The 24,252-nt window shown below is 39.7% G+C and overlaps 1 protein-coding gene across 1 annotated transcript in view; it reads right to left on the bottom strand.

Moving 5' to 3' along the window:
* The window catches only part of oxct1a (3-oxoacid CoA transferase 1a), a 42,125-nt gene that overhangs the window by 11,326 nt on the left and 6,547 nt on the right, over nucleotides 1–24,252 (bottom strand). The window contains exons 7-13 of the mRNA XM_061818131.1: nucleotides 23,558–23,618; nucleotides 12,031–12,138; nucleotides 11,245–11,359; nucleotides 10,599–10,693; nucleotides 10,112–10,160; nucleotides 9,938–10,010; nucleotides 9,037–9,112 (exon numbers count right to left, since the gene is read on the bottom strand). Coding sequence (XP_061674115.1) covers nucleotides 9,037–9,112; nucleotides 9,938–10,010; nucleotides 10,112–10,160; nucleotides 10,599–10,693; nucleotides 11,245–11,359; nucleotides 12,031–12,138; nucleotides 23,558–23,618 — 577 coding nt within the window. The remainder of the gene's footprint in view (nucleotides 1–9,036; nucleotides 9,113–9,937; nucleotides 10,011–10,111; nucleotides 10,161–10,598; nucleotides 10,694–11,244; nucleotides 11,360–12,030; nucleotides 12,139–23,557; nucleotides 23,619–24,252) is intronic.

A 24,252-nucleotide genomic window follows, 5' to 3' on the forward strand; every position in this document is an offset into this window, starting at 1 on the left:
CGGGATAGGCTTAGATGGAAAAAGATGACATGCTGTGGTGACCCCTAACGGGAAAAGTTGAAAGGAAAAGAAGAAGGTGTTGATTCAGTAAGTAGTAGAAATAAACAATTACCACACCTCTGCACAATTTTTTTATTATATTTATGGCAATGTGACTGCGTTATGTAACCACACATTTTTCAGAAACATCTGAACATAAAAATCGGCACATAACGTATTTGTGTATAAGGAGCGCAAAATTAAAGATACATGTAGATATTGAAAAGGGGGTGGGAATATTGTGATGGATCGATGAATCAATGTTTTCCCGTGCCCCAAAGCTGAAGCGTCATAATGTGACAACAAGCACACATCGCAACTCACAAATGAAAATAAACACGGAAAACAGTTTGGAAACAAAGTTTTAGAATGATAGAGTCAGAGCACACAACTCCATCCAATTAGAAATCTGTGAGGTGAGGGTGAGGGGCCGTGCGCAGGAGACATCCTGGCAATCTAATACATTTGGAAGAGCTTTTGCCGGGAAGAGTGGGCAACCATTGCCAAGACGAGATGGGCCATGCTGATGAAACACTGAAGGTTGTCATTTTCTCAAAGGGTGCTGGGGGGGAGGAAAAAAAAAAAAAAAAAAAAAAAGTATGCCTTCCAGGGTGTGCACCCTTATGCAACAACTTAGTGTACAGTCTTATTTTCCAAGTTGAGTTTCTTTACTAACCGAATTGCACAGGTTACATTTCCAATCACCGGTTTTGAGGATGTTTGTGGTTTTACTCAGAACTTGCTAGTTTATAAAGGGAGGTGACGTGTTTATTTTTTGTATCTACTGTTGCAATAAAGCAATATGATGGATGGAGGAAAAAGCATTTATTTACCCATGAAACGGGTAAAAGATTCCAAAAAGTGTGGAATGTATTTGTGAGGATTTCTTTTGTATTTCGAAGGATTTGAAGGCACCAAAAGGCAGCTTCACTTCACTTTCCTCCAGTCAAATAGATTTAAGGACTTCCCAATGCTACTCAAGTATTTGGTCAACAAACGAAAACCACGATAAGCCAGAGTAGACTTTCAAAATGAAATAAACCTGAAAACTCAACAGTGATGTTAATTGAGTAAAGCTTTTTTTATTATTATATATATATATATATATATATATATATATATATTTTTTTTTTTTTTTTTTACTCTGTTTCAGTGTCCCCAGTGAAAGAAAGCTTCCAAACCGAGGAGGCTGACATGGAGATATTGCCACAGGGTGACGACTGAGTAACTGAATTAAAATCCCATTTACTCATCAATCATGTGAAGAGGCTGCTTCACTTTGCTCTGTGCTCGATAACCAGAGGATATAAATATGCCAAGTGCTGTGCATCGTAAGGATCCAGACTGCCTCTAGGGAGGCCAGCTGGGGAGGAAAGATATCAACCAAAAGCAGTGCGAGGGCGGCGAGAGGATCGCAAGGCTAACTTTGATTTAATTGAATATACTGTCACGCAACATCTTAAGAAGCACCCTCGAAAAGAACTGGAATAAGACCCCCAAATTAGTTTAATCATGTAAGAAAAGTATAAACTTTGACATTTAACCTTCTAACACAGCAATCAAGTCATCCACCTTTAGTCAAGTCCACACCTCTGCTTGTTATTAAATAGGATACTCCAGCAGGAACGCGTGTCCCTTTTAGTGCGATCGATGCCAATGCACTTTCTGACATTCAAAGAGCTCGCTGGTGTGTGCACGAACCCCCACCCCCGGGGACGACCGCATCTGACCCGATACTCGCAAATCTCACTCGTGTGACGATCATGACGTGTGTGAGCCGGACACCTGTGAGCAAATCCCTCCTCGCAATGACCTGAGCTGCTGTTAATCTTCAAGTGTTTATGGACAAATGACAGCTCCAATGTGTCTGCTGTTGTCTTGATCTGTATATTGGAGGGACCAGTGACATTTGGTTCTCTCTCTAATCTCCGGCTCCGCATCTACTTATCTGCGGGCTTGGAGTCAATTTCATCTCGAGCCATATGCCTGCATGTGTCTGGGAAACACGCAGAGCAATAATCAGTTTGAGGATTTCTCCCATGTTTTAATCAAAGTCATCAAAGGCCTAATTGTCGGATATTAGGACTGCACAATTATGGCCAAAAAGAAAATGAATGGGAACTTAATAGAAGCAAAGACAGGTCGTCCATAAAAGGCAGTAACATTAGGCTGTAAGCACCGACTTTTCATTTGAAAATCTTTATGAATGTGGTGAATGATCAAGGAAGGGTTTAGTCGCCGTTGTTCTGCTTGACGACGTAGTCACAAGCTGCCAACACTTGTGAATTCTCTCATCCACGCTTTTATTTCAAGTAGACTTGACTACTGTAATGGTCTTCTGACTGGATGCCCCCCCCCCCCCCAAAAAAAAAAGAGTATTAAATAGCTGCAGCTCCCGTTCTGACCAAAACAAAGCGGTCAGAGCATTTAACTCCAATCCTAAAGACCTTGCACTGGATTCCAGTCAGCTTTGGAATAGATTTTAAGGTTCCGCCACTGCTCTATAAATCACTAAATGAATAAGGTCCTGAATACATGAAAGAAATGTTTACAGAATACAAACCCAGGAGAGCTCTGAGATCGACTGACTCGGGTCAAATAGGGGAGCGCAGAGTCCAAAGCAAACAAGGTGAAACAGCATTTAGCTATTATGCTGCGCACAAATGGAAGAAGTTGCCAACAGAGGTGAGGTCAGCCCCAAGTGTCAATGTTTTAAAATCCAGACTGAAAACTCTTCTTTCTCATGCTTTTTAGAATAAATCCACTTTTTGACCATATTACTTGCACTCTATGCGGTTTTAACTGTCTTTTTTTTATATATTTTGTAATTTTTATTGTTTTTATCCCATATTAAATGTTTTATCTCTTTGTTTTCAAATGCCTTTAATCATGTAAAGCACATTGAGTTACCCCCATGTATGAAATGCGCTATACAAATAAATTTGCTTTGCTCTCTCTATTTAACTCCTAGTGTTTTTTTTTTTTTTTTTTTTTTTTATTGTGATGAGGTCAGTCAAAAAGTTTAACTCAAGGTAGGCGCTACAATGATTGTTGACATGCTGCCCACCCGCCACCGCCAACATGCTGAGAGGGTCTACTTCAAAATCTGAGATGCACAAAAATGAGAAAAAAAAACCAAACTAAGGTGCATGTGTGCGTCGGTGCTTTTGAAATGCAAGCACTAGCGTTGTAACTGTCCCCAAACTGAAGTTTTCTGACAGTAAGCCGGTAGCTGCAGAGGCACTGCAAATCAGCTGTACAGTTATCGAACAGTGTATTTATTATTGTACTTGTTAGTTTGTAATGGTACGTGCTGATTGTTTTTCTTTATTAGTATTAGTAGTTTATTTAGTATTTTTGGCTGCCTAGTTTAGCTACAATATTGGCAACATGAATTGCCTCAAGGTGTGATTGTGAGTGCAGCTGTTTGTCTCTATGTGCCCTGCGGTTGGGAGGCAATCAGTTCAGGGTGTATCCCGCCTCCTGCCCTTTGACAGCTGGGATAGGCTCCAGCTCTCCCTGCGACCCTTGTGAGGATGAGCAGCTAAGAAAATGGATGGATGGATCTCCTATATGTGACAAATTAATTTCTTTTTCACAACAGAAAAAAAAATGGTGATTATCCTCTGACGTGTAAAATGAGAGATAAAAAGTGTGATAGCTGAGCGTTCATTTTGTAGATATTTATCAACCAATTTCAAATCAGCGACTGAGTATTTTCTCTTGATGTATCTTTTTCATAAACTAATGGCATACTCGCTTGCACTCCAAATTAATCCTTGCCAGGGGCGGCTACAGTATGCTCATGCTAGTTTAAAAAAAAAAAAAAAAAAAAAAAGGTGTTAAGAGAAAATGTTCGCGGCTTAATGGCTTTTTCAAAGCGAGAGATAACATGGGGGACCGTAGGAGGCTGGATCTGTGGCGTGCAACCCAGATTACAAGAGACATCTGATGTTGAAGCACTGCTGGGATGGCGCCGATTAGGAAAAGGAAAAGAGAGAGAGCGAGAGAGAAAGATGACATTGACATCCGGCACCACTCACCCAGCGAGGTTTTTTTTTTTTTTTTTTTAAAGAAAGCCACCGCTAATGCATTTCCTTTTAAGCTGTTTTGAAGAGAAGTCAAACAACAGCAATGGTGTCGGCTGTGAGATGCCTTCAATTTAAACACCACGTTTGTTTATAATGAGAATATTGGTCAAAGAACCCTGACACCAATGTTGCGCATGGGTGGGGGAAGAAAAAAAAAAAAAACTAACACAGAGATCCCTATTTATCGCGGGAGTTATCTTCCTGGTCCACCAGTGATTGTTGAAACCAGACCATTATGAAAAACAACGTAAGCTGTAAAATATCACTCCCACACACTTTAAACACATTTAAACTGCTTTTTTAAAAACATTTTTAACATGGCCACACACAAAAACTACAAGCTTTGCTTGCAAGTCATAGTAGAAAATGGGACAAACAATGACTAATATCTTGAAAAACACGTATGTCAGGTCTCTCATCGCGAGCTGACATTTCTCAGAATACACCCGAGACCGACCAGTGTTGGAATGGACGGTTTCAAAATAGGCTGCTGAAGTCCGGGAAAGCACAAGAATAAAATCACCGCTTAAAAGTTTTTAGTAAAAACTGAGAAGCATTGCATATTTGCATTGGCATGACAACTCGTTTGTAGACTTTGGCAGAAACCTCACGCAGAATGACCGACCCCCTTCCGATCCAATAGTTGCCACTTGCCCAAGAGCTACCTTTCTCTGCCGTTCAAACGTCTGACAATCTCCGACGTCTAATACAAAAGCCTTGCTATTTAATCGCATAGCGACCGACTGCTCCCTGCCTTGGTTACGCAGACAACTAATGACGAGCGCCGAGTGAAAAGATGAGACTTTAGAATTATGCCCAATTTCATCCAAACCGAGGAATATCCCGGCAAACTAGCGCTTCAATGCATTCCAATGGGATTCAAGAAGCGTTGCATTTTGCTTGCTTTCTTTTGCCGTGTGTGTGTGTGATACACTACCTCCAATGATTCCTGCCTTCAAATGAGTTATGCAATGGCTTCTGATAAAGAGCCATTCGGGGCCAGGTAAACAATTTTGCTTCAAGATGGGCCACTCTTACCGTAATTTCCAGCCTGTAAGCCGCGACTTTTTTCACACGCTGCCAACCCTGCGGCTTATGCGGTGATCCGGCTAATTTGCGCATTTTTTTCTAACAGCCGCAAAGGGCACTCGAGCAGAAAAGGTAAGTGTGACACCGGTTGAATATATGTACGTGGGAAGTGACATTTACTGCTATGTCGTTTTTTTTTTTTTTTTTTTTTTTTTAACCGGCCATGTAAGCGCTGCGCTAGCATCAGCACTGTGCTAGCGTGTTGCTGTTGTGTGACTGCCGTGTCTCAGTGATTTTTACCGGTATGTTTTTTTTTTTTTTTTCCCCAGCCGGCCCTGTTAGCGCCGCGCTGTGTTACTGCTGCATCTCAGTGATTTAAGTATGTTTTTTTTTTAACCGACCCTGTTAATGCAGTGCTACCGTGTTGCGATTGTGTAGTTGCCAGGGCTGTTTTTTTTTTTTTTTTTTTTTTTTTAAACCAGCCCCGTTCGTGCTACCGTGTTGTTACTATGTTAAACTAAGATAAGGTATTAAAACTTTTAAAACGCTTTCCGTGTACTGTCTTTCTTTGTAAATATCTCGTGTTTCAACGTGGGCACTTGCGCCTTTTACACAGGTTTGTCTTATGTATGTATCTGGTATTTCCTTTCCAAATGTACTGGGTGAGGCTTGTAATCAGGTATGCTCTGTAAGCCGGAAATTACGGTAATCTTTTCGAACTTCCAAAGCTACCAATAGGAATTATCATCAGCATTGCATTTTGTCGTAGCATTGGAAAATTGCAATGCACAGTACGTTTTAACCCTATAGTTCAGTTTTTGTGGTACAACCAGTTAACGGCTTAGTGGTTTTGTGAGTGTGAGTGTGTGTGTGTGTGTTTGGGGGGGGGTGCTTAATGTGACAATCGACTTGACGTAGTTCTCTTACCGGTCGGTGTCAGGCACAAAAATATAAATGGAAAGACCGTTTGCTGAACAGTTGTAAGAGCATAAATGTGGTAATCATTTCTGGATCTTTCAGTTTTTAAGGCTGTATAGCAAGGTACACCATGCTACCATGAACCTCCCGCCATCAAAGCAATGCATTTACATTAGTGCACTGCTATTCATAAGTTGTTGCCGAATTTAGCCACCCAGTTGTTAAGAGGTCCACAGCAGTTTCATCTAAACGGCTTTGGTCAACAATGTAAGCGTTTGCCACAGATGTCAAGAAAAAAAAAAGTAAATACAAAAACACTGTTCAGACAGCATGTCAGAAAGATTGTATTTCAGATTCAAAAACACAGCGGGTGGAAGTCTAGCGAGGAGGAGGGCATGACACAAAACGGTTATTTTGTGTGAACAGCTCGGTGCAGGCCTCCTACATTTAACAGAGCTTGGTCCAGCCTCAACAGCTCAATGATGATGAAACAGCATAGCAAATCCTTGATTGTCTGCCCTCCTCTCTCTGTCTCTCTCACGCTCCCTCCGTCAATGCATTTTTGGTCCAGATGTTGCAGCTCGAGTGAAGCTGTAAAAGCATTTCAAAGCCCTCAACTGGAAAATGTTTATCTGGATTTGCATATTGAAAGCGTTCAAAATCTTAATCACGCAGAGAGCGCCGCATCCCAGACTCCTACGTTAAAACATTTCCAATTTCACGCTATGTACCCATCTTTAGATAGTGAATAATTTTCATTATCAGAGACGGATTGTAATTCGCTTCAACCATCTTTTCAAAAGCGGGGGATAATGAGGACTGAGGTGTAGGTGAGAATGCTGGTGGTGTGTAAGTGCACAGTCCACAGCCAGCACGACCAAAGACAACTGCTGTGAAAAACCTCAACTGCAAATCCAGCATATTCAAGCGCCGTGTTAATTAAGCATTGACATAAACAAACAACAGAACCCGAGAGCTTAATAGAAAATAAATTGACCCATTGAAAATGCTGTCAATATCTTGGCCAATGAGGCCAGCTGCATCTTTCAATTAATGCAGCGCCTCAAGCAAAATGTACACTTCAGTCAAGCGAAAAACTGCTACGTGCCGAGGACATTCCATTCAAGTCCCAGCCCCTAATGTTCCGATACAGGCTTTTAATGGGTTCTCGACCTTCGAAATTACTGGGAGGGCGGTGGCCACCTCGGTCCGGAGACCAAATGACCTGATCGAATATCATGCGGGAACCCCAACCCGAGCCATTACACTGTAACTATCTGCAAGCTCGTTCCCACAGAAGAACAATTACCATGTATCAATTACAGCGCACACCTTTTTGAAAACCACTGAATATAAAATAGAAATAATGGTTAAGAAATGTCTAAACTTTGTGTAGACCTATACAAGAAAATGCATTAGATATGAGGTACCAAAAAACTACTTTCTTCTACTAAGTCCGTGCAGCAGCTTTGGGCTCCCAGGAACATGTAATTCTTCCTCAAATAGGCCTGCCATTTTGGAACTGAACCATCTGATTGAGCAAAGTCAGGCTGCTCATGCTTGTTCTCAGCTGAATGAATATGACACAAAGAGAGACAGTAAAATTTTGTCCCTTGAAATATTAACATTCTTACCTATCTAACCCCAAATGTAAAGTTTTGGAATGAATGAACACATGACAGCAATCCAAAAGCATTGGTCTGGACAAAAAAAAACAAAAACAAAAAAAAAAAAAAACCTGTCAGACTTGACTTGAGCATTCAGAACCTAAACAATATCAATAAAATTTTAAAAATCACCATGTCTGTTGATCCATAAATATTGTATTGTCAATCAGAGGAAGCAATTTTCAACACAGATTGGTCAATAATTGGTGAAAATAACAGAACCATGTGGGAACTGTCCAATAGAAATTTAAAATCATATATATATATATATATATATATATATATATATATATATATATATATATATATATATGTCATAATTACATTTAATTTTAATAAAATGTATTTGTTTAAAAAAAAAAAAAAAAGAAATTGACCAACTTTAGATGGAGGAGGTCTCGACAGTGACGATATACAACTACAGGTACTTTGTGATGGAGTACAGAGCTATGATGGTGTGGGGGTAATTCATGAACTGTGTTGGGGACTCACTGATGACATGTAACTCGATTACATAATATAATTACAAAATGTATGTAATTGTAATCCTTTACATCACTGGGACAAAACGTGCAGTAGTGTCAAACATAACAGGTTTTTCCAGAATATGACCTGGGATAGGCTCCAGCACTCCTGCAACCCTTGCGAGGATAAGCGGTTCAGACAATGGATGGATGGACCTCAAACCACCACCTTCTGCTAGAATGTATTAATTTGTGTAAATTTCTGGAAAGGTTTAACTCATAGGTTACAGTTCTGAACACATTAAAGAACAATGCTTTTAGAAGAGTTTTATGTCTATAATTTTGATGGAACATTCACTGATCAGGTATGTCATTTGAAGAGATATAGTTTAAATGAAAGGCGTCAACTCGTGCCACCCCGGGACTTGAATTTTCCTATTGTTGTAAAGTCACCACCTGCTTTTATAGAAGTTAAGAATAACAAAACGTGTTTTTTCTTAAAAAATAGCATCTGAACCGGTTTAGATGAGTCTCACATACTGCCAAATGAATCTTTACTAAGTTTTGCTTTGTTGAATAGGTGTTGTAGATGTACATTTTTTGTGGGGCAGGGGAGGGGTAAATCTGTTAACAGTATCTGTCATCCTGTATTTGTATCCACCCAAAGTAGTCATAAAAACGTGTTACACTTTTCACGAACTATGCCACGGCATCGGCCCCATTCTGTAAAATGAAATTCAATACGGTTGCCAGACAAGCGCTAGCTGTCGCTAACTGACGGCAATTGAATCCCGGTGGACTGGAGAGGACGGAAGATGAAAAACTTACTGGGATCATCCAGTTGGCGAGGTCTCCGTACTTTGACACTTGCATGGCTCCGAGCATTGTCAGGTTGATGTGGCCCCTGAAGAGAAAAGGGGCATCCAACAGAAGACAGCTGTCAACGTCGGTGACTCGGGGCTCTTGAGCAAGACACAAATCTTGATCTCTTTTACTGTCATTCATTGTGAAATCCCACAATTTTCTTTTAAACGTCGACAAATCCAAGTAGGGATGACATTTGATGATATTTTCAGCTGCCAAGATTTTACCCGGAATCTACAACACATTACTATACTATTTAAGCCCGATATCTAGACTTATTTATAAAGTTACCACTGTTTTATGCACAAATAAAGTATCCATCCAGTTTTTAACAGGGTCAACATGATTATTTTTTTTGGCCTTGTTCAATCTGTTTTGGAGCTTGTGTGAGTTGTGCTGACAACTTTGCAACAGGTTTGCAGTTGCATGTTTTTTAGTTACTCCCTCACAGCGTGTATAAATCTCGCACAAAAGCCAAGACCGAGGTTCATTGTGTAGTCGTTGCCTGTGTGGCCGGACAATGATATTTATGAGCATTATTGGATTTCCACAGGGTCTGCAAGTGCATGCGCACGCACAACTGATGCGAGTGCAGGTGGGTAATATCAGACAGCTGACAAATCAATACCAGCCAAGGTGTTTTAGGAACATGGGCCAGGCTGCTGTGTAGATGCATTAATTACAGATGCTGTCTGTAAATACACGGGGTCTGTCATGGTGCTTTAAGTTGCCTTTGGTGTTTCTCAAATAGGGTCTGGTCCAAACACCTTTTCAGGAAGAGAATCGAGATTATTTGTAAGTCTAACCTACCAGTGAAGTTCATATACAGGTGTGCCACGTATATCAGTTTCTTTTCTAGTCTTACCCTCGAATCATGGCAAAGGACTCATCGCTGGAGAAATAGGCAGCTCCAGGAAGCACTGTGACCGTCTCCTTGCCTGCAAAAACATCAAAACAACTCTCAAAATGCGTCCATGCTTAATTTTAAAACCTTTGCAGTTGTTTCAAATCAATACGCACATTTATCAATCGGCCTCACCTGCATTAATGAGGTCCGCATCTACTTCACCATCAGTGGGGTACGGGCCCTGCAAACACAGAACCAGTGTCAACTGGGATTTCATTTACGAGCAGACATAGTGACTCATACACGATCGCATTTCTTTCACTCGCCAAGACTTTGATGTTTGAAGGGGAGAACGAAGTGCATCACTTGTTTAAAACTGGCACTCAGAAGACATTTTGACAAATCAGGCATTGCCACGGACGCCTACACTCTCCTGTCAACAAATGATTGGCGAGTCATTCCATCGCAGCGGCATTATTTTCTCTGGACTCAGACAGCAAATAAGGATTTTTTAATCGGAAAGTAAAGAAAATGAGTCTGGCAGCCAGAATATGTTACGTAACAAATTGAACATATTTTAAATCAGGGCCCAACTAAAAATTGCCCCTCGTGGCTATTATTCCTGAAATGCACTCAGCAGCAGTAAAAAAAAAACAACATACAAAACAGAAAAAATTACCAGTCCCAAAATTCCATTTTCACTTTGTAGATGCACAGTGATGTCCGGTTTGATGAAATTGCTTGCCAACATGGGGATGCCAATGCCGAGGTTAGCTGGTCAACGGTTCATCAAGGATCACATCGGTGGATTTGCAAAACAAATACGTGGTGGACAGGCGTTCGCTCACTATGCTAAATCAAATGAAAAACAAGTCTGTAAACTACGGACCCTGCGCAGGTATGCATAATGACAACTAAAAAAATGAAAATCAAATCAGAGTTGGTCTCCCATTTGCAGCTCTTTTCAGAAGACACAAATTGTTCGCAATGAATAGGAATCATAATTGGGAGCCCTGATTGATTAATCATTTAGCTGATTAGTAAGTTTCTTTCGGCTTGTCCCTTTCGGGGTCGCCACAGCGTGTCATTTTGCATATTTTTGATGGGTTGAGAATTTTGTGTGTGCTTATAATGCTGCCTAAAATTCTGTCAATCCAATTCAATAATTTGGTATTTTGTAATAATTCATGACTAAAGTGAGAAAAGGATGGAACTGGAGCACAGTTTCCTGTGGCTTTCGTTTGACTGAAGTGGAGTGACGGCAACAATGAGAAGTTTTAAAAATCAATTGACTGCGTGTCATCCCGGGGGAAAAAAAAGGATACCATACATCCCATCTTCAAATTCCAAAGCTGCACGACGAATGATCCTTTCCCGGACGATATCAGAATCCTTCTTCGGTTTGGGCTTCTCCTCTTGTTTTTTCTTTACTGTGCGTTTCTAGAAACAGTCAAAAAAAATTTGGGTGAAAAAATATGTCTTTAACCAGAATTGACATCGTTTGACCCGTTAATGTTCATGGAATTGTCATTCTTTCTTGGAAATGTTTTCAAACTACTGACATGCATTTCTTGTGTACCGTAATTTCCGGCCCATAAGCCGCAACTTTTTTCCATACGCTTTCAACCCTGCGGCTTATGCGGTGATCCGTCTAATTTGCGCATTTTTTTTCTAATGGCCGCAAAGGGCACTCAAGGAGAAAAGGTAAGAGTGTGACCGGTGGAATATATGTGCCTAGGAAGTGACATTTACTGGTATGTCTTTTCTTTTTTTAACCGACCCTTTTAACGCTGTGCTACGGTGTCGCGATTGTGTAGTTGCCAGGGCTGTTTTTTTTTTTTTTTTTTTTTTTTTTAAACCAGCCCCATTCGTGCTACCGTGTTGTTACTATATTAAGATAAGCTAAGGTATTAAAACTTTTAAAACTCTTTCTGTGTACTGTCTTTCTTTGTAAATATCTCATGTTTCAACGTGGGCACTTGCGTCTTTTACACAGGTACGTCTTGTGTATGTACCTGGTATTTCCTTTACAAATGTACTGGGTGAGGCTTATAATCGGTGCGTTCTGTAAACCAGAAATTTTGGTAAATCATAGAACCCATGTTTTGTACCTCAATCCTTTTTTCATAGCTGCCTCCGTGGACAACCCTGTGGACGAAGATGCTGGGGATATGGATATCCTCTGCGGCAAACGTACCGACATCCACAACCTCCTCAACCTACAGAGAGGGAACCATGGATACTGTCAGATAATATTGATCATATATTTTGGTACATTTTCAGTGTTTGATAACAAGGCTGGATACGACCTTTTAAAAATAAAGAAGACAAATACAATAATACATTTTACATTTATTTAAATACAAAAAGTACATGAGAACAAAATTATTCAAAATAACTTCTGTTATTTGTTCCCACCTATTGTAGGGAAACAGATCAGATAAAGTACAGGAAGATGAGACGCTTAGCGTTTACACATTATTTGGGGAAATAGGCATATGAAGATTTTTTTTTTTTTTTTTTTTTTGGGGGGGGGGGGGAGTCCACCGTGTCTAGAAAAAGTCACTTTTGTACCTAAAGAAACTTTGGCACCAACTTCCCAGTTGCAACACCACAAGAATTTTTTTGTTATGGTGTTGATTGAGAGGCCACAAGTGGCAGAAGGAAATTCAAAGTGATACCAAAGGGCTGAAATACAGTAAATGTCTTTTCTGTTCAACTAACAAGACCCAGCAAAGAGACATTGATTTGAAGTGATTCAGGTCCTTGCACGAATGCACCTGCTCCTTTCTCCTCGGATAACAGACAATGTTCAAAAAGGACTCCCCACTAATACACCTGCTCAGGTGGGAGGCCTCTTGGTGACATTCAATCTGCTTCACCATCTAAAAAGCTGTGTTGACATTCACAGCACGCCACGTTGGACATTTTGGCTTTTCAGTCAATCGTTTCGGTCAAGGTAGTTCTTTCCCCTTATTTATTTATTTGGGAGGCGGAGGGAGACAACAAACAAATTGAAAATCCACTTGGAACAAAAGTGATTTCCTGCTGATTCTTCAGTGACAACACTTCTGGTGCAAATGGGGACTTACGCACGACAACTTAGTTCTTAACCTCCGTATACTTTCTTGTGTAACCTACCGTTCAGAACAAATTGAATTTAATCTCTTCTTATCTCCACTTCCTCCCTCAGCACTCAGCGCCGAGTGAGAGGAGTCAGTGGCTAAGAGTGGATCTTGGTGTTGTCATGGATACGCAGACTTTGGTCGGCGGTGAGGGAGAAGCCGCTCAGGACCGTCGAGTCTTTTTCCCTTCTCTTTTGATCGGGATATAGTAAATCTTGACACTCCGCCGTAAAAACCGGGCCGTGCAAGAAGAGATTGGCAGCGGTGAAGAACCGATAGCACGGTCCCACACATCCTCCCACATCTTTCCAATGAGCGAGATCCTTCTTTTGTGAGACTGCCGATCTGCATAGACGCCTTCATTAAACGAGACTGAGCGCACCACTTAAAAAAAAACAAAATAGGGCAGAGAAGACCAAGGGAAACAGTTTGGTGACAATTTCATCAACAATGAGAACATTTCAGTTTTTAAGTCGTGAATTCAATTTGGTCGGAGCCCACATCTCCCGGCCTCCGTTTTTCAATTATAGCAATTTCTTGTGTACATCTGTAAGGCACCCCCCCCCCCTTCAAAAGTTAATGGAGCACATTACACATTGGTACAAAGAAAACAAAAAATTTCACATTCTATACATATACCGCTATCTAAGGGTTGTGAAAAATGTGTACTTTTATTCCAATCTTCTTCTTTTACTTTCAGCTTGTCCGGTTAGGGGTCACCACAGTCAATATGATGTCTAATGTTACAAATTTAAATATGCTACAATTTTTCCACTCACTGAAAAAATCCGATGTGCTTGTGGGTGCTGCAATCCATATTTTATATATATGTGTATATTACTCCCACATCAATCCATTGACTGCAAAGAATTTAGCATCTTAGTTAACAAGGCGACAGATTTACTTATTGTACTGGCACTTTACCGACCACATAACCCAAGTTAAAAAAATAAATATCTATAATGTTTGAAAGAATGCATTTGAATGAAGACAAACTGGAAACTAGTGGCAATAATTGGGCACACCAAAAACTATCATTTAGAACATAATAAATGGTCCTTAGATTCGGAGGGGAATTACATCATCTCACCAGCACAGTACTTCATTGCAATTTGCTAAGTAATGTCTAACTATATATAATAAAATATATTTTCCTTATTTTTGGGCTTGACTTTGGGGGTGCACATTCTAATCAAGAGTTCTTTATAGACGACAAATTACAGTAACCAACAAGGCCATTGAAAAAAAAACACTTTCATCTCCATGGTGTGTCCTAGCTTGAACTGGAGTTCAGACAACCACCTCAAAACACGAGAAATGGTAATAAAAGATGCAAAACAACAGGTGTAAAAAAAAAAAAAAAAAGAAAAGAAAAAAACTCAAAGGCAAATAAATGAGCAGGTGTGTGGAAGGCGGGGGCGGGGGCACACAACACATTGATATTCGATTTTCACATCAATGAGTGCAGAACAAGGCGAGAGAGCAAGAACGCTGTGGGAATCAAAGTGTTTGCCCTCCAGAGGCACTTTTTAACAGAGTTTCTGTGATTAGATTTGTTTGTTCCCCCATCAAATGATAGGCTGCTTGCATATGTAAAAAATATTAAGAAAACAAAACAAAACATGGTAATACGATACCCTTGGAAATAGTTGCTGCCGTTTACAGGATGAATAGTGCGTAATATGTTGAATTCAATATTATCCTACACAAATGTGCTCCATGACCGTATATTTGCAATTTGTGAGCGTGTGGAGCATGTGTGCGCACTTGCACCAAAGAGTAATGTAATCATCAATGTGTGGATTGCTTCCATCATTCTGGGTACAATATCTTTGGCAAAAACTGTAGACAGTTCAACAATTATTGGAGATTAACAGAGCGCCGGTGGGCAAACTTTTCCGAGATAAAAAGTGATTTGGTTCTACTGTTAATAGCATATTCCCAAGGTAAAATTTGGGTTTAAGCAAAAAATGTAAAATTAGCTCCTACCCAGTACAACTGTCTTTATAAGACTGGTTAGAAATCAGTGGTTTAACTGGAAAAATTGGGTAAATCAATAAAATAAGTTTGGGTTTTTGAAAGTTGAATGACCAGTTTGCGCGTGTGCATTTAAATCCGACGCGCACAAATGACTACCGGTATATGCTTTCCCCACACACGAGGATGCAACGATAAACCTGGAGAACGATATCCGAAGTTGTGCTGCAACATCACTTAAGTGAGAAGAGAGCATGTTCCAGCTTCACAGCCACTACAGGAAAGAAAGCTTTCGTGTTTACTTTTTGACCACTCAAGTCTTACACTGTTGTACTTTTTTTTTTTTTTTTTTTAAACTTCTGTAGTGGATAACTTACGCTATGGTTAATTTACATCAATTGCAGTTTCTCTATTACAATAAATCATTGGATAGATTCTCGGGCAAGGTTACTGAGATGCAACATGTAGGGGGCTAAGCAAAGAGATTGGTGTGGCTACAGGCGACAAGCGGATGAGGGGGACTGAGACACCACACTCATTATCCCTGTGTATTTATAGACCCTCTATCTTCCCTCGTTTGTGTCTACGTGCGGGAAATTGGCCACAGCTCTGCTGTCACTTTTACAGGGGCTCAGCTCTGAAAATCTCCTGCCGCCCAGAATTCTGTCAACACAAGCAATTTCTTTACTCTCGGCGACTGCTATACGGTATTCAAAGGAACGGGACATAGTGAAAGAAACTAGCCCAACACAAACTGATCTGTTAAAAAAAAAAAAAACAAACACAAAAAAAGACTAAGCATAACTGGGCTTGACGAAAAGAAATTATCCTAATCATGAATCTGTTAGGACCGTTTACTTGCACACTACTGAAAACCCCTTCAATGTGTGACGTGCAAATATGGGAATTAAAGTATTCGGTTAGTGAATGTGTTGTTTTTTTTGGCTCTAGTCATCTCTCTCCATTTCATTTTAACCACAATCACTCAAAGCTACAGGTCATTTCTGCATCAATGCACAGGGGATAAACAAGTTTAGGATAGAAGAGGGGATCCATGACGAGACCATGTTGCTCATGCATAACTAAACACAAACACAGCAAGAAATTGCATAACGCGTACAGACAGCATTCATTACACGTCTTCATCCCGCAAAGGCTTATTTAGACCCTTTAGCAGAAAATGTGGAAAATGAGCACGTTTTCAAAGCAGAACATTGCAAGAACAATTGACAATGAAGAGCGCTGTAAAATTATCTGGAAAAACGTTGCCTGAGATTAATAGCTACTTGAAATTCCATTCCACAAAAAACTAATTTTAGTAATATTATAATCAATCCTTGAATGTTTCGATGTGAGTATAGCATTTAGTAGAACGGTGCAGTCCACAGCAGTTACCACAAGAAAGGTCTGCATGGGCACAGATGATTTCATGTTTAGACAGCAAACAAGACATGATCTCTCCCCGCCCCTTTTTTTTGGCACGGATATGTGCCCAGATATTATAAGTAAGAAAGTATGTACAGTGAGCGTGTGCTAAGTGACTGATTAAGAGGCACGGGTAAGACACAATTAATATACATCCATTCATTTTTATAGCACTTCAATACGTTTATGGATGAACTATACTATCCGAGCTAATTTTGGGAAGGGGTCGGGGTACACCGTGGACTGTTTGCCAACCAATCGCAGGGCATTTTGCGTTCACCCATTAATGTCCATATCAAAGATTTGAATCCCACACAGCAGAACGGTGAAGCAGACATACTAATCACTGGGCCCGTGCACTGTCGAATTAATAAATATCCATATTTCCATCCATCCATTTTCAGAGCCACAGAATGATTAGAATTAATCAAAGCTGTACTAATGAAATTTTGACAAATGATGAAATAATCTAAAGAGTGACGGTCATCTGAGGTAACAAACATTGTCAAATGAGTCTTTCGAACAGAGTCAATCACAACTGAGCATCATGGGATTTTTTTTCCAATACAATTCTTTCAATGAATGTCAATACATAACTGTACGTTTACCTAATGTTTGCTGCTGACTGTAAATCATATTTTGAAGCCTCAATTGAAACACAAAATCAGCATAATATTTGAGGCACTAACTAAATATTTTGTTAAAATATGCATAGCTGGTTGCGAACACAACTACACTACTTCGCCATGACCAAAATAACAGGATGGCGCACATTTGAATTCATTCACTATGACAGACGTGAGCAACAGCAATAAAGCCTGCTTTGATGCAGTCTGTGGTTTACAGTGTCCTACCCAACACCAGGGCCTTTCAGTGTACCTGTGATAAGGGAATAACTGGACTACCTGGATACCCCGGAACATTCAACAATTGAATGGCAGCCTTTGGTTGCCAAGCAACCATAAAAGAGCTGGTTGGGATCTGGAGATTTTCAGAGCGCTTTGTTTTAGCTCGGGTTTTCTTTGCCTTCATTGAAGTTTTCAATGTGTTATAATACTCGGGGGGGGGGGGGGGTACAGCACTGCCTAATAGCAAAATTGTTTTGACATGAAAAAAAAAAATACTTTGATTTTTTTGAAAAGTTTGAAGCATGGCGGAATGAAGTCACCATTCTGAAACTAATTCAGCTTTCAAAAGACACTTGAATCTCGTAAGACACGAGTAACAGCGGGTGATTCTTCTGCGTATGTCATGCATCCAGACGGTCGTTTCTTTCCGCCGTTTTTAAGTGGCGTCACGTGGCTGCGGCGTCAATACCGACTGCCGATTTATGGTCGGACATGCGCTGAATGCCAAGGCTACATTTACTCTCAGCTGGATGGTAATTGCCTCACTATCTGACAGGTGCTTCTTAATGGGTATTGCAACACAGGGTTATCGCTTTGTTGTCACCAATTAGCTGGTAGGATACAGATAATGGTCATATCTTAACGACACATAAAGAGGTAAGAGAAAAGCTACTGCACAGGCACTTAAGGGCAAGCGATTAGACACAATCATAGGGATGTACGGTACTTAAAATCACCACTTAATAGATTTTATATTTTACAAGGTGGACAATAGGTGTCTGAAAGTGAAATTTTGTTATTCCAGCGAAACAAAGACAAGGCTAAAAATTGAGATACATTTGGGAATATGGTGCATTTTGAATGCTCTTGGTGATGTAGAGCGCATTTGAGTTACCTTGTGTATGAAATGCGCTGTACAAATATATTTGCTTTGCATTCAAATGTATCAAATGATTTATCCATCCTGCAACTCAATTTAGGCTGTGAAGGACTGGCTAGCACATCTGCAAAACAGTTCTGGGGACCTGGGTTCAAATCTGACCTCGCCGGTATGGAGTTTGCATGTTCTGCCCGTGCTAGTTTTTTCCAGGTACTCCGGTTTCCTCCCACACCCCAAAAACTAACATTAAGGACTCAGCACTGCTGTGAAAAGCTAGGAGTTACATGTAAAATGCTTAAAATTCTATTGCCAATTTAATACATAGACATACAGATACAGTCCACTATAACTGTAAATATAGCAGAAAATATAATCTCGAGAAGAAATCCATCACAAGTGCACATGTACATACACATACGATGAAGACACTCTGTATCCAGCACTAATAACCCAGGCTAAACTTAGTTCCCTCACGACATACAAAACTTGCCTCTTGAGTTGAGGGATGTCACTTCAACATATTTCCTTGACACCAATTACGAGGCTTTACATGGTCAGGATTTTTGGGGCAGATCACCAATCACAAGATGGAGCAATGAGTCCATTTAAATGACCTGTTCACTGACTGTAAATACGTGTACTTAATTGTTCAAAAATATATATCTTCTCTTTCCCGTGGCGTAGACGTATTTTTTTTAAATAACTCTTAGCAGTCAGATATTTACAGTTCTATGGCAAAAGACAGAAATATATCAATAATACTGCATAAAAATATAGACTAGCTTTTGGATTCCGGTATACTGTCCACGACGGCGACGCAGAGTAAATGTCTTTCTCGGAGTAGTCAATAATGTTACTGAACACATCAGCGAATTAGGACATCAAAACCGATGAGAGAGAAAAAAAAAAAAAAAAACCTCAATTATCAGATAATCCGATGTAAAGTCTACCAATTACTGTAATGATTTCATCGACAATTTGTCTGCATCTTGTTGACGCTTCAGGTGTAGCAGATAGAGCACAAAAAACATAAATTGGCGAGTTTTTCAGTGAAAAGCTGGGTTAGCTTTCAAAAGAAATAAATGCAAATGGCTGAATTTGTGAACTGCAAATGGGAATTACTGTACAATATAATCCTTAATGTGATAATGCTATAAGAAAGTGTTCATTACATGCACTGTGATTAGCATTCTGAGTAACTTAACCCAGCAACCTCTAAATTTAAAATATGTTTTACTAAAGCATTAGTCAAGGATAGTTTGTACAAAGCTCACGCACACGTTTGTGTTCATTACTTTTTGCAGTCAGACCTTGCTGAGAACAAGATGGCAGGTGCATCCTAGAGGTGGGATTTAAATCTCGCCTACAAGCTGTCACATCATTCTCCTCAGTTTCCCTTGGTCTGACTGATTTTTATTTTTTTTCAAGAGGTAGTTTATCAGCATTAAATATGGTCTCATTATGACAGCACTATTTCCAAGCTAGTGTAAATCACTAAAGCAAAGCAACACTAATAAGATGAGTAATAAAACAGGGGCCGCGGAGGGTCTTTTCCAGAGATTAAATGTTTATCAATGCCAATTTCAAATCTGTTCCATTCAAAAAGACCTCTTTTGCTGGCACTTTGTTTTTTTGCTTAGAGCCCAGCTGTTTCTTTATGCATATTTTGGGAATGTGGAAGGAAGCCAAAGTAGCAGCAAGTGCCTGCGTACAAAGGAACTGGGGGACCCCTGACGTGGAAAAAAAAAAAAACAGGCACCGCCCAAAGGTGCTTCCCATTCCAGAGGGCTCGCTCGCTCCCTCTGAGCAAAACACTCAAAGTGGTGACATATAAATAAAATATATAAATCGGTAAAATCAAAGCACAAGAACGACGTAAAAATATTGCAGATCTAACTGTACCGCCAGAATGACCAAAACATAAATTTTTCCACATTTTCTCAAAAACCGACAGTTCTAATCTGGTGCGCCTTATAGTGCAGATGCACAAAACAAAGAATAGAAAAGTAGGTAACAAAAAACGGACGCTTAGACTAGTGAAAATAAAAATATTTTGTGATTCAGTTTAAACGCTACCATTGAAAACCAACATTTCTCTTTCGGCCTCTGTCTCACTCACTATGTCTTCTCACTGAGATGCATTGTCATTCATGTGATTACCGTCGCCATCATCACAACTTCAGCAGACATTAACACATTTGCTGGCACCATTGTTGATGTCCTCTCATTATATCACCCCGGAAGAGCAACACTGCACTGTTTCTTTTTGGCAAGGGTCGCACCAATTTCTCCAATACCATTCATACTGTTGCTTGACTGCCATCAAGGTCGTAGAGTTCTGTGATGTCGCTGTCCTAATACTAATTAGCACCAGTAATATTTAGTACTGAGGCCTGATCAACATTAGACCAAAAGGACCAAAGACCAGAAACTATTGTCCAGTGGGTGAACTTTATCACGGTGAGCAATCATTTCATTTGTCTATGTCGTGCATGGCGGTGCGCCAATTGGGGCGAGGCAGATCAGTCTCAGGCCATCCAGCATCACTGTCGCTCACTGATTTGCTGACTTAGTCCTTGTGTGATTTTTCTGTTTTTTTCAACTTTGTTTTCAGTTATTGCTAGTTCAATATGTGTCCAAGAAAAGCAACGGACAAGCGTGGCAAAAGGTCCACCATTGTGTGGGTGGGGGGACATGGTCAAGAGTTTCAGAGTCTCGATCATCTTCGAAATGAGTGCAAAAAAAAAAAAAATTCTGGACTAAATTGAAAAGTTGTTGCCCGTTAGGAATTGGATTTAAAAAAAGAATAAAAAAAAAAAAAAAAAACTCACCTTGGTAGTGACAACACTTAAATAGCGACTTGTTCCTAAGAAAAGAAGCTGCTGCAATCCAAGAAGTCAAGGTAAAGTGGAATTCATTTTGTTACGCTTCATGATTTAAACAACCTAGTTCTTAAAGTTCAGGGGATTTGCGATTTCAGACTGGCTGCAACAGCTCAGAGATACTTGTGACGTGACGCATGTTTCATGGAGCGCGTTGGCAGGAAGGCTCCATTTGAATTTTGAGGAAAAATTCCGCTAGATGCTTCTCTCAACTTGCTGAGCAGATTTTTTTGCTCATCACACCTTGTATGTTTGTACTGGATAGCCTTATATTGTGTTTAACAGAGCAAACCTGGCCCTTCGTGAAAGCTTTCTTAACTCCCTCCCTTTTATAAATCACAAATTATTTGTGGCTAATCACAATTTTCTGTATATTTTCATGGATCACCCCAAGCGTGTTTACTTCCAGACCTATTCAATTTAAAAAAAAAAAAAACACACACAAACAGAATCTGTCCCCACAAAATCAAGGCTGACAAAATATCTAAAAATGAAATGATTCAAAAGGACCAAGGTAAGTTTCTTATGGGATGATTGTGACATTTACAAACTTTTTAATTTACAAACCATGTTGAAGAACCAACTAAGTGTAAATTCATTGAGGAGACAACGTATTTGTTTTGAAATTCCTAATCAGCAATGGACAAGCAAGCAGTCGCTGTTTCACAGAAACACATTTTTGTCTCTTATTTAAAAGAGCCATTGATTTATTTTCAGCTTGCAATTTCATCGTTTTTGCCTTCAGTATATGGGAGGTGTGAAGCTGAGAACGCACAAACGGGACACAGAAATAGAGGTTGGGTTTCACATTTCTCCACTTTGAAACGGTAGATCAGTGGATAACCAGATACATAGATTGAAACGAGATGTGACACAGAGCTAAGCGACCTGACACGGTCAGTGAGCTGAGGCGACAGGTCACTCGAGATATTAAAACTTCCAATATTCCTGTTATATCCAAGTTACACAACTACAGCGAAAGAAAGAAAGGACCCTTTGTCCTCTGTAGGTGGTGAGACCTGATGACTGTGCTGTACATGCTGATGCTGCTTTAGTGTTACTTGACTTTCTAGCTCAAGAGGCCATTTTAACAAATTCTCCTAAGAACAGGGTCTGAACAAGGTGGTAAATATATATATCTATATATATAGATATATATATAAAGAATCATCAGTATATGACATAATTGTCTTGTAGCTGGGTATATTTGGCATACCTAAGTGCTTCATCAAGTTCCTATTATCGTAATTTCTCATATATAATGCGCATTTTTTCCCTAAAAAAAAAAACAAGAAAGCATCAAATCAATAGCGTGATTACACATTAGTAAAAGTTTGGAAATTTTTTGCCAGTGAAATAGATTATTTGAATAGATATACCTGTACTATGTTTTAGAAATGCCATCAAATTAGTTTTAAATCTTGTGTTTTACAACTTTGCATCATATTTACATTCACATTTAAAATTGATAATTCCTCTACCTCCATACCGTGTGTAAGAATTGAGGCTGAGGGCCAAACGGAAATCTTGTGATAGCGAACTGCCATGTTGTCATGATGATGTCATTATTGATGTTATCGTGGCGCTAGCTGTCACAAGACGTGCCAGCGTGTCTACCGTCGTTGTTGAAATGCTGTCTTGAGTTAGTTACTAATCGATTCATCGATTTCATGTGTGGTTATTCCACGTCTGCAGCTTTATTTGTACACAAGAAATTACTTAATATGGGATGTGACGATGACTGTATTTTCTAATTGTAGACAGCATTTAGGTGGCCTGGACTGACAGCATTACTTTGCCGTTTCCTTTGGTAATGGCCTGTGCACGTCCAGTGTACCACATGTGCATCATATTTAATGGTCAAAGCTTTCACTGTATTATTGATTCACCCATGTTGTGCTGTGCCGGCGTATGTGTATACAAAATCAATGAGGTATTCTTATAGTCAGGCTCGCATTTGCGGGATACAGATGTTCTCTCTGTGAATGCTGAAATCGCATTGGCAGATATGATACATATCTGATTTTTGTGCGCAATTGTAAGCGGACATATTTCGAGAAGACCATATACAATTCCATGATTTTCTTTTTTCTGTGCACTGTCACGAGCGGTACCCAAACTGGGATCCCAGGGAATATTGAAATTAGATTTGAAACAGAAAGCAGAGAATCACAATTTTAGTTCTCGCCCACTAAAGAGCCATACAGTGTCATATTGTGCTTTTTTATTTCAGATTCTGTCAAGTCAAACCATGTTAGGAGAGGAAGTGCCTGCCTATCATGTCATGCATCACTGACAGTGTATAAAAATATGTGTGAAATAGGTTAATTAGGAGAAGCATATCCATAGTGGAGACAGTATACTGCCACAATATAAGATTTTATTGAGTCAATGTACCAGTAGCATCCATTTTCCCAGTTTGAAAAGGGAACCGTAAAAGATAAGCCACAAGATGATGTCTCAGGCATTTGAACTGGACTTCTGCAATGACGGCGACATACCTCAACTATGGTGATTTTGGCTGCCTTGCACATCGGCTGGTTGAAGTTTCGAGCGGTTTTCCTTTAGGAACACCAAATAAGCAAAAGTGAATAACTTTTACTAGAATGCAAACGGAACCCAAATTCATGTAGTTCACTGCTAAACATTGCAATCTTGTGGTGAAAGACGGTAGCACAGCCATTTGGTACGACATCGTGTGGTAAATGGATCAGAATGACCTCGCTTAAGGTTGCACAAAGTAGCCAACTACTCTGATTGGGCAGGTCGAGGTGTAAATGGTGGTTCTGAACAAAGCTGCTGGAATTTCAGTTTAAAAGTTATTTAATTGAAAGGTTAAAAATCATTAGCCAACCTTATCTTTGCTCTCTAAATGGTGCAACAAGTCAACCATGATTAAAGGTCACAGCTTTTGCAAGCCAAGACTGTACTGATTCAACTCAGGCACAGAGGCTGCTCGAGTTAAGGTCTAAAACTCAAAACAGTTTGTAAGAACAAAAAATAATTATAATAAAAGCACTCAAAGAACACGGACCTGAATGCACCTGCAAAATTAAAGAGTGGATAACTACTTGAATCTGAGAAGATGAAGTTAGATAAAATGCAACCCAGATTCAGAATTTCTTGCATCAGCGCAATCGTTTTCTACATTTTTTTTTTCAAGTATTTCACACATTACATTCACATTTTAATTAAT

The sequence above is a fragment of the Syngnathoides biaculeatus genome, chromosome 4 (genome assembly GCF_019802595.1).
Source record: "Syngnathoides biaculeatus isolate LvHL_M chromosome 4, ASM1980259v1, whole genome shotgun sequence".
Taxonomy (NCBI): Eukaryota; Metazoa; Chordata; class Actinopteri; order Syngnathiformes; family Syngnathidae; genus Syngnathoides; species Syngnathoides biaculeatus.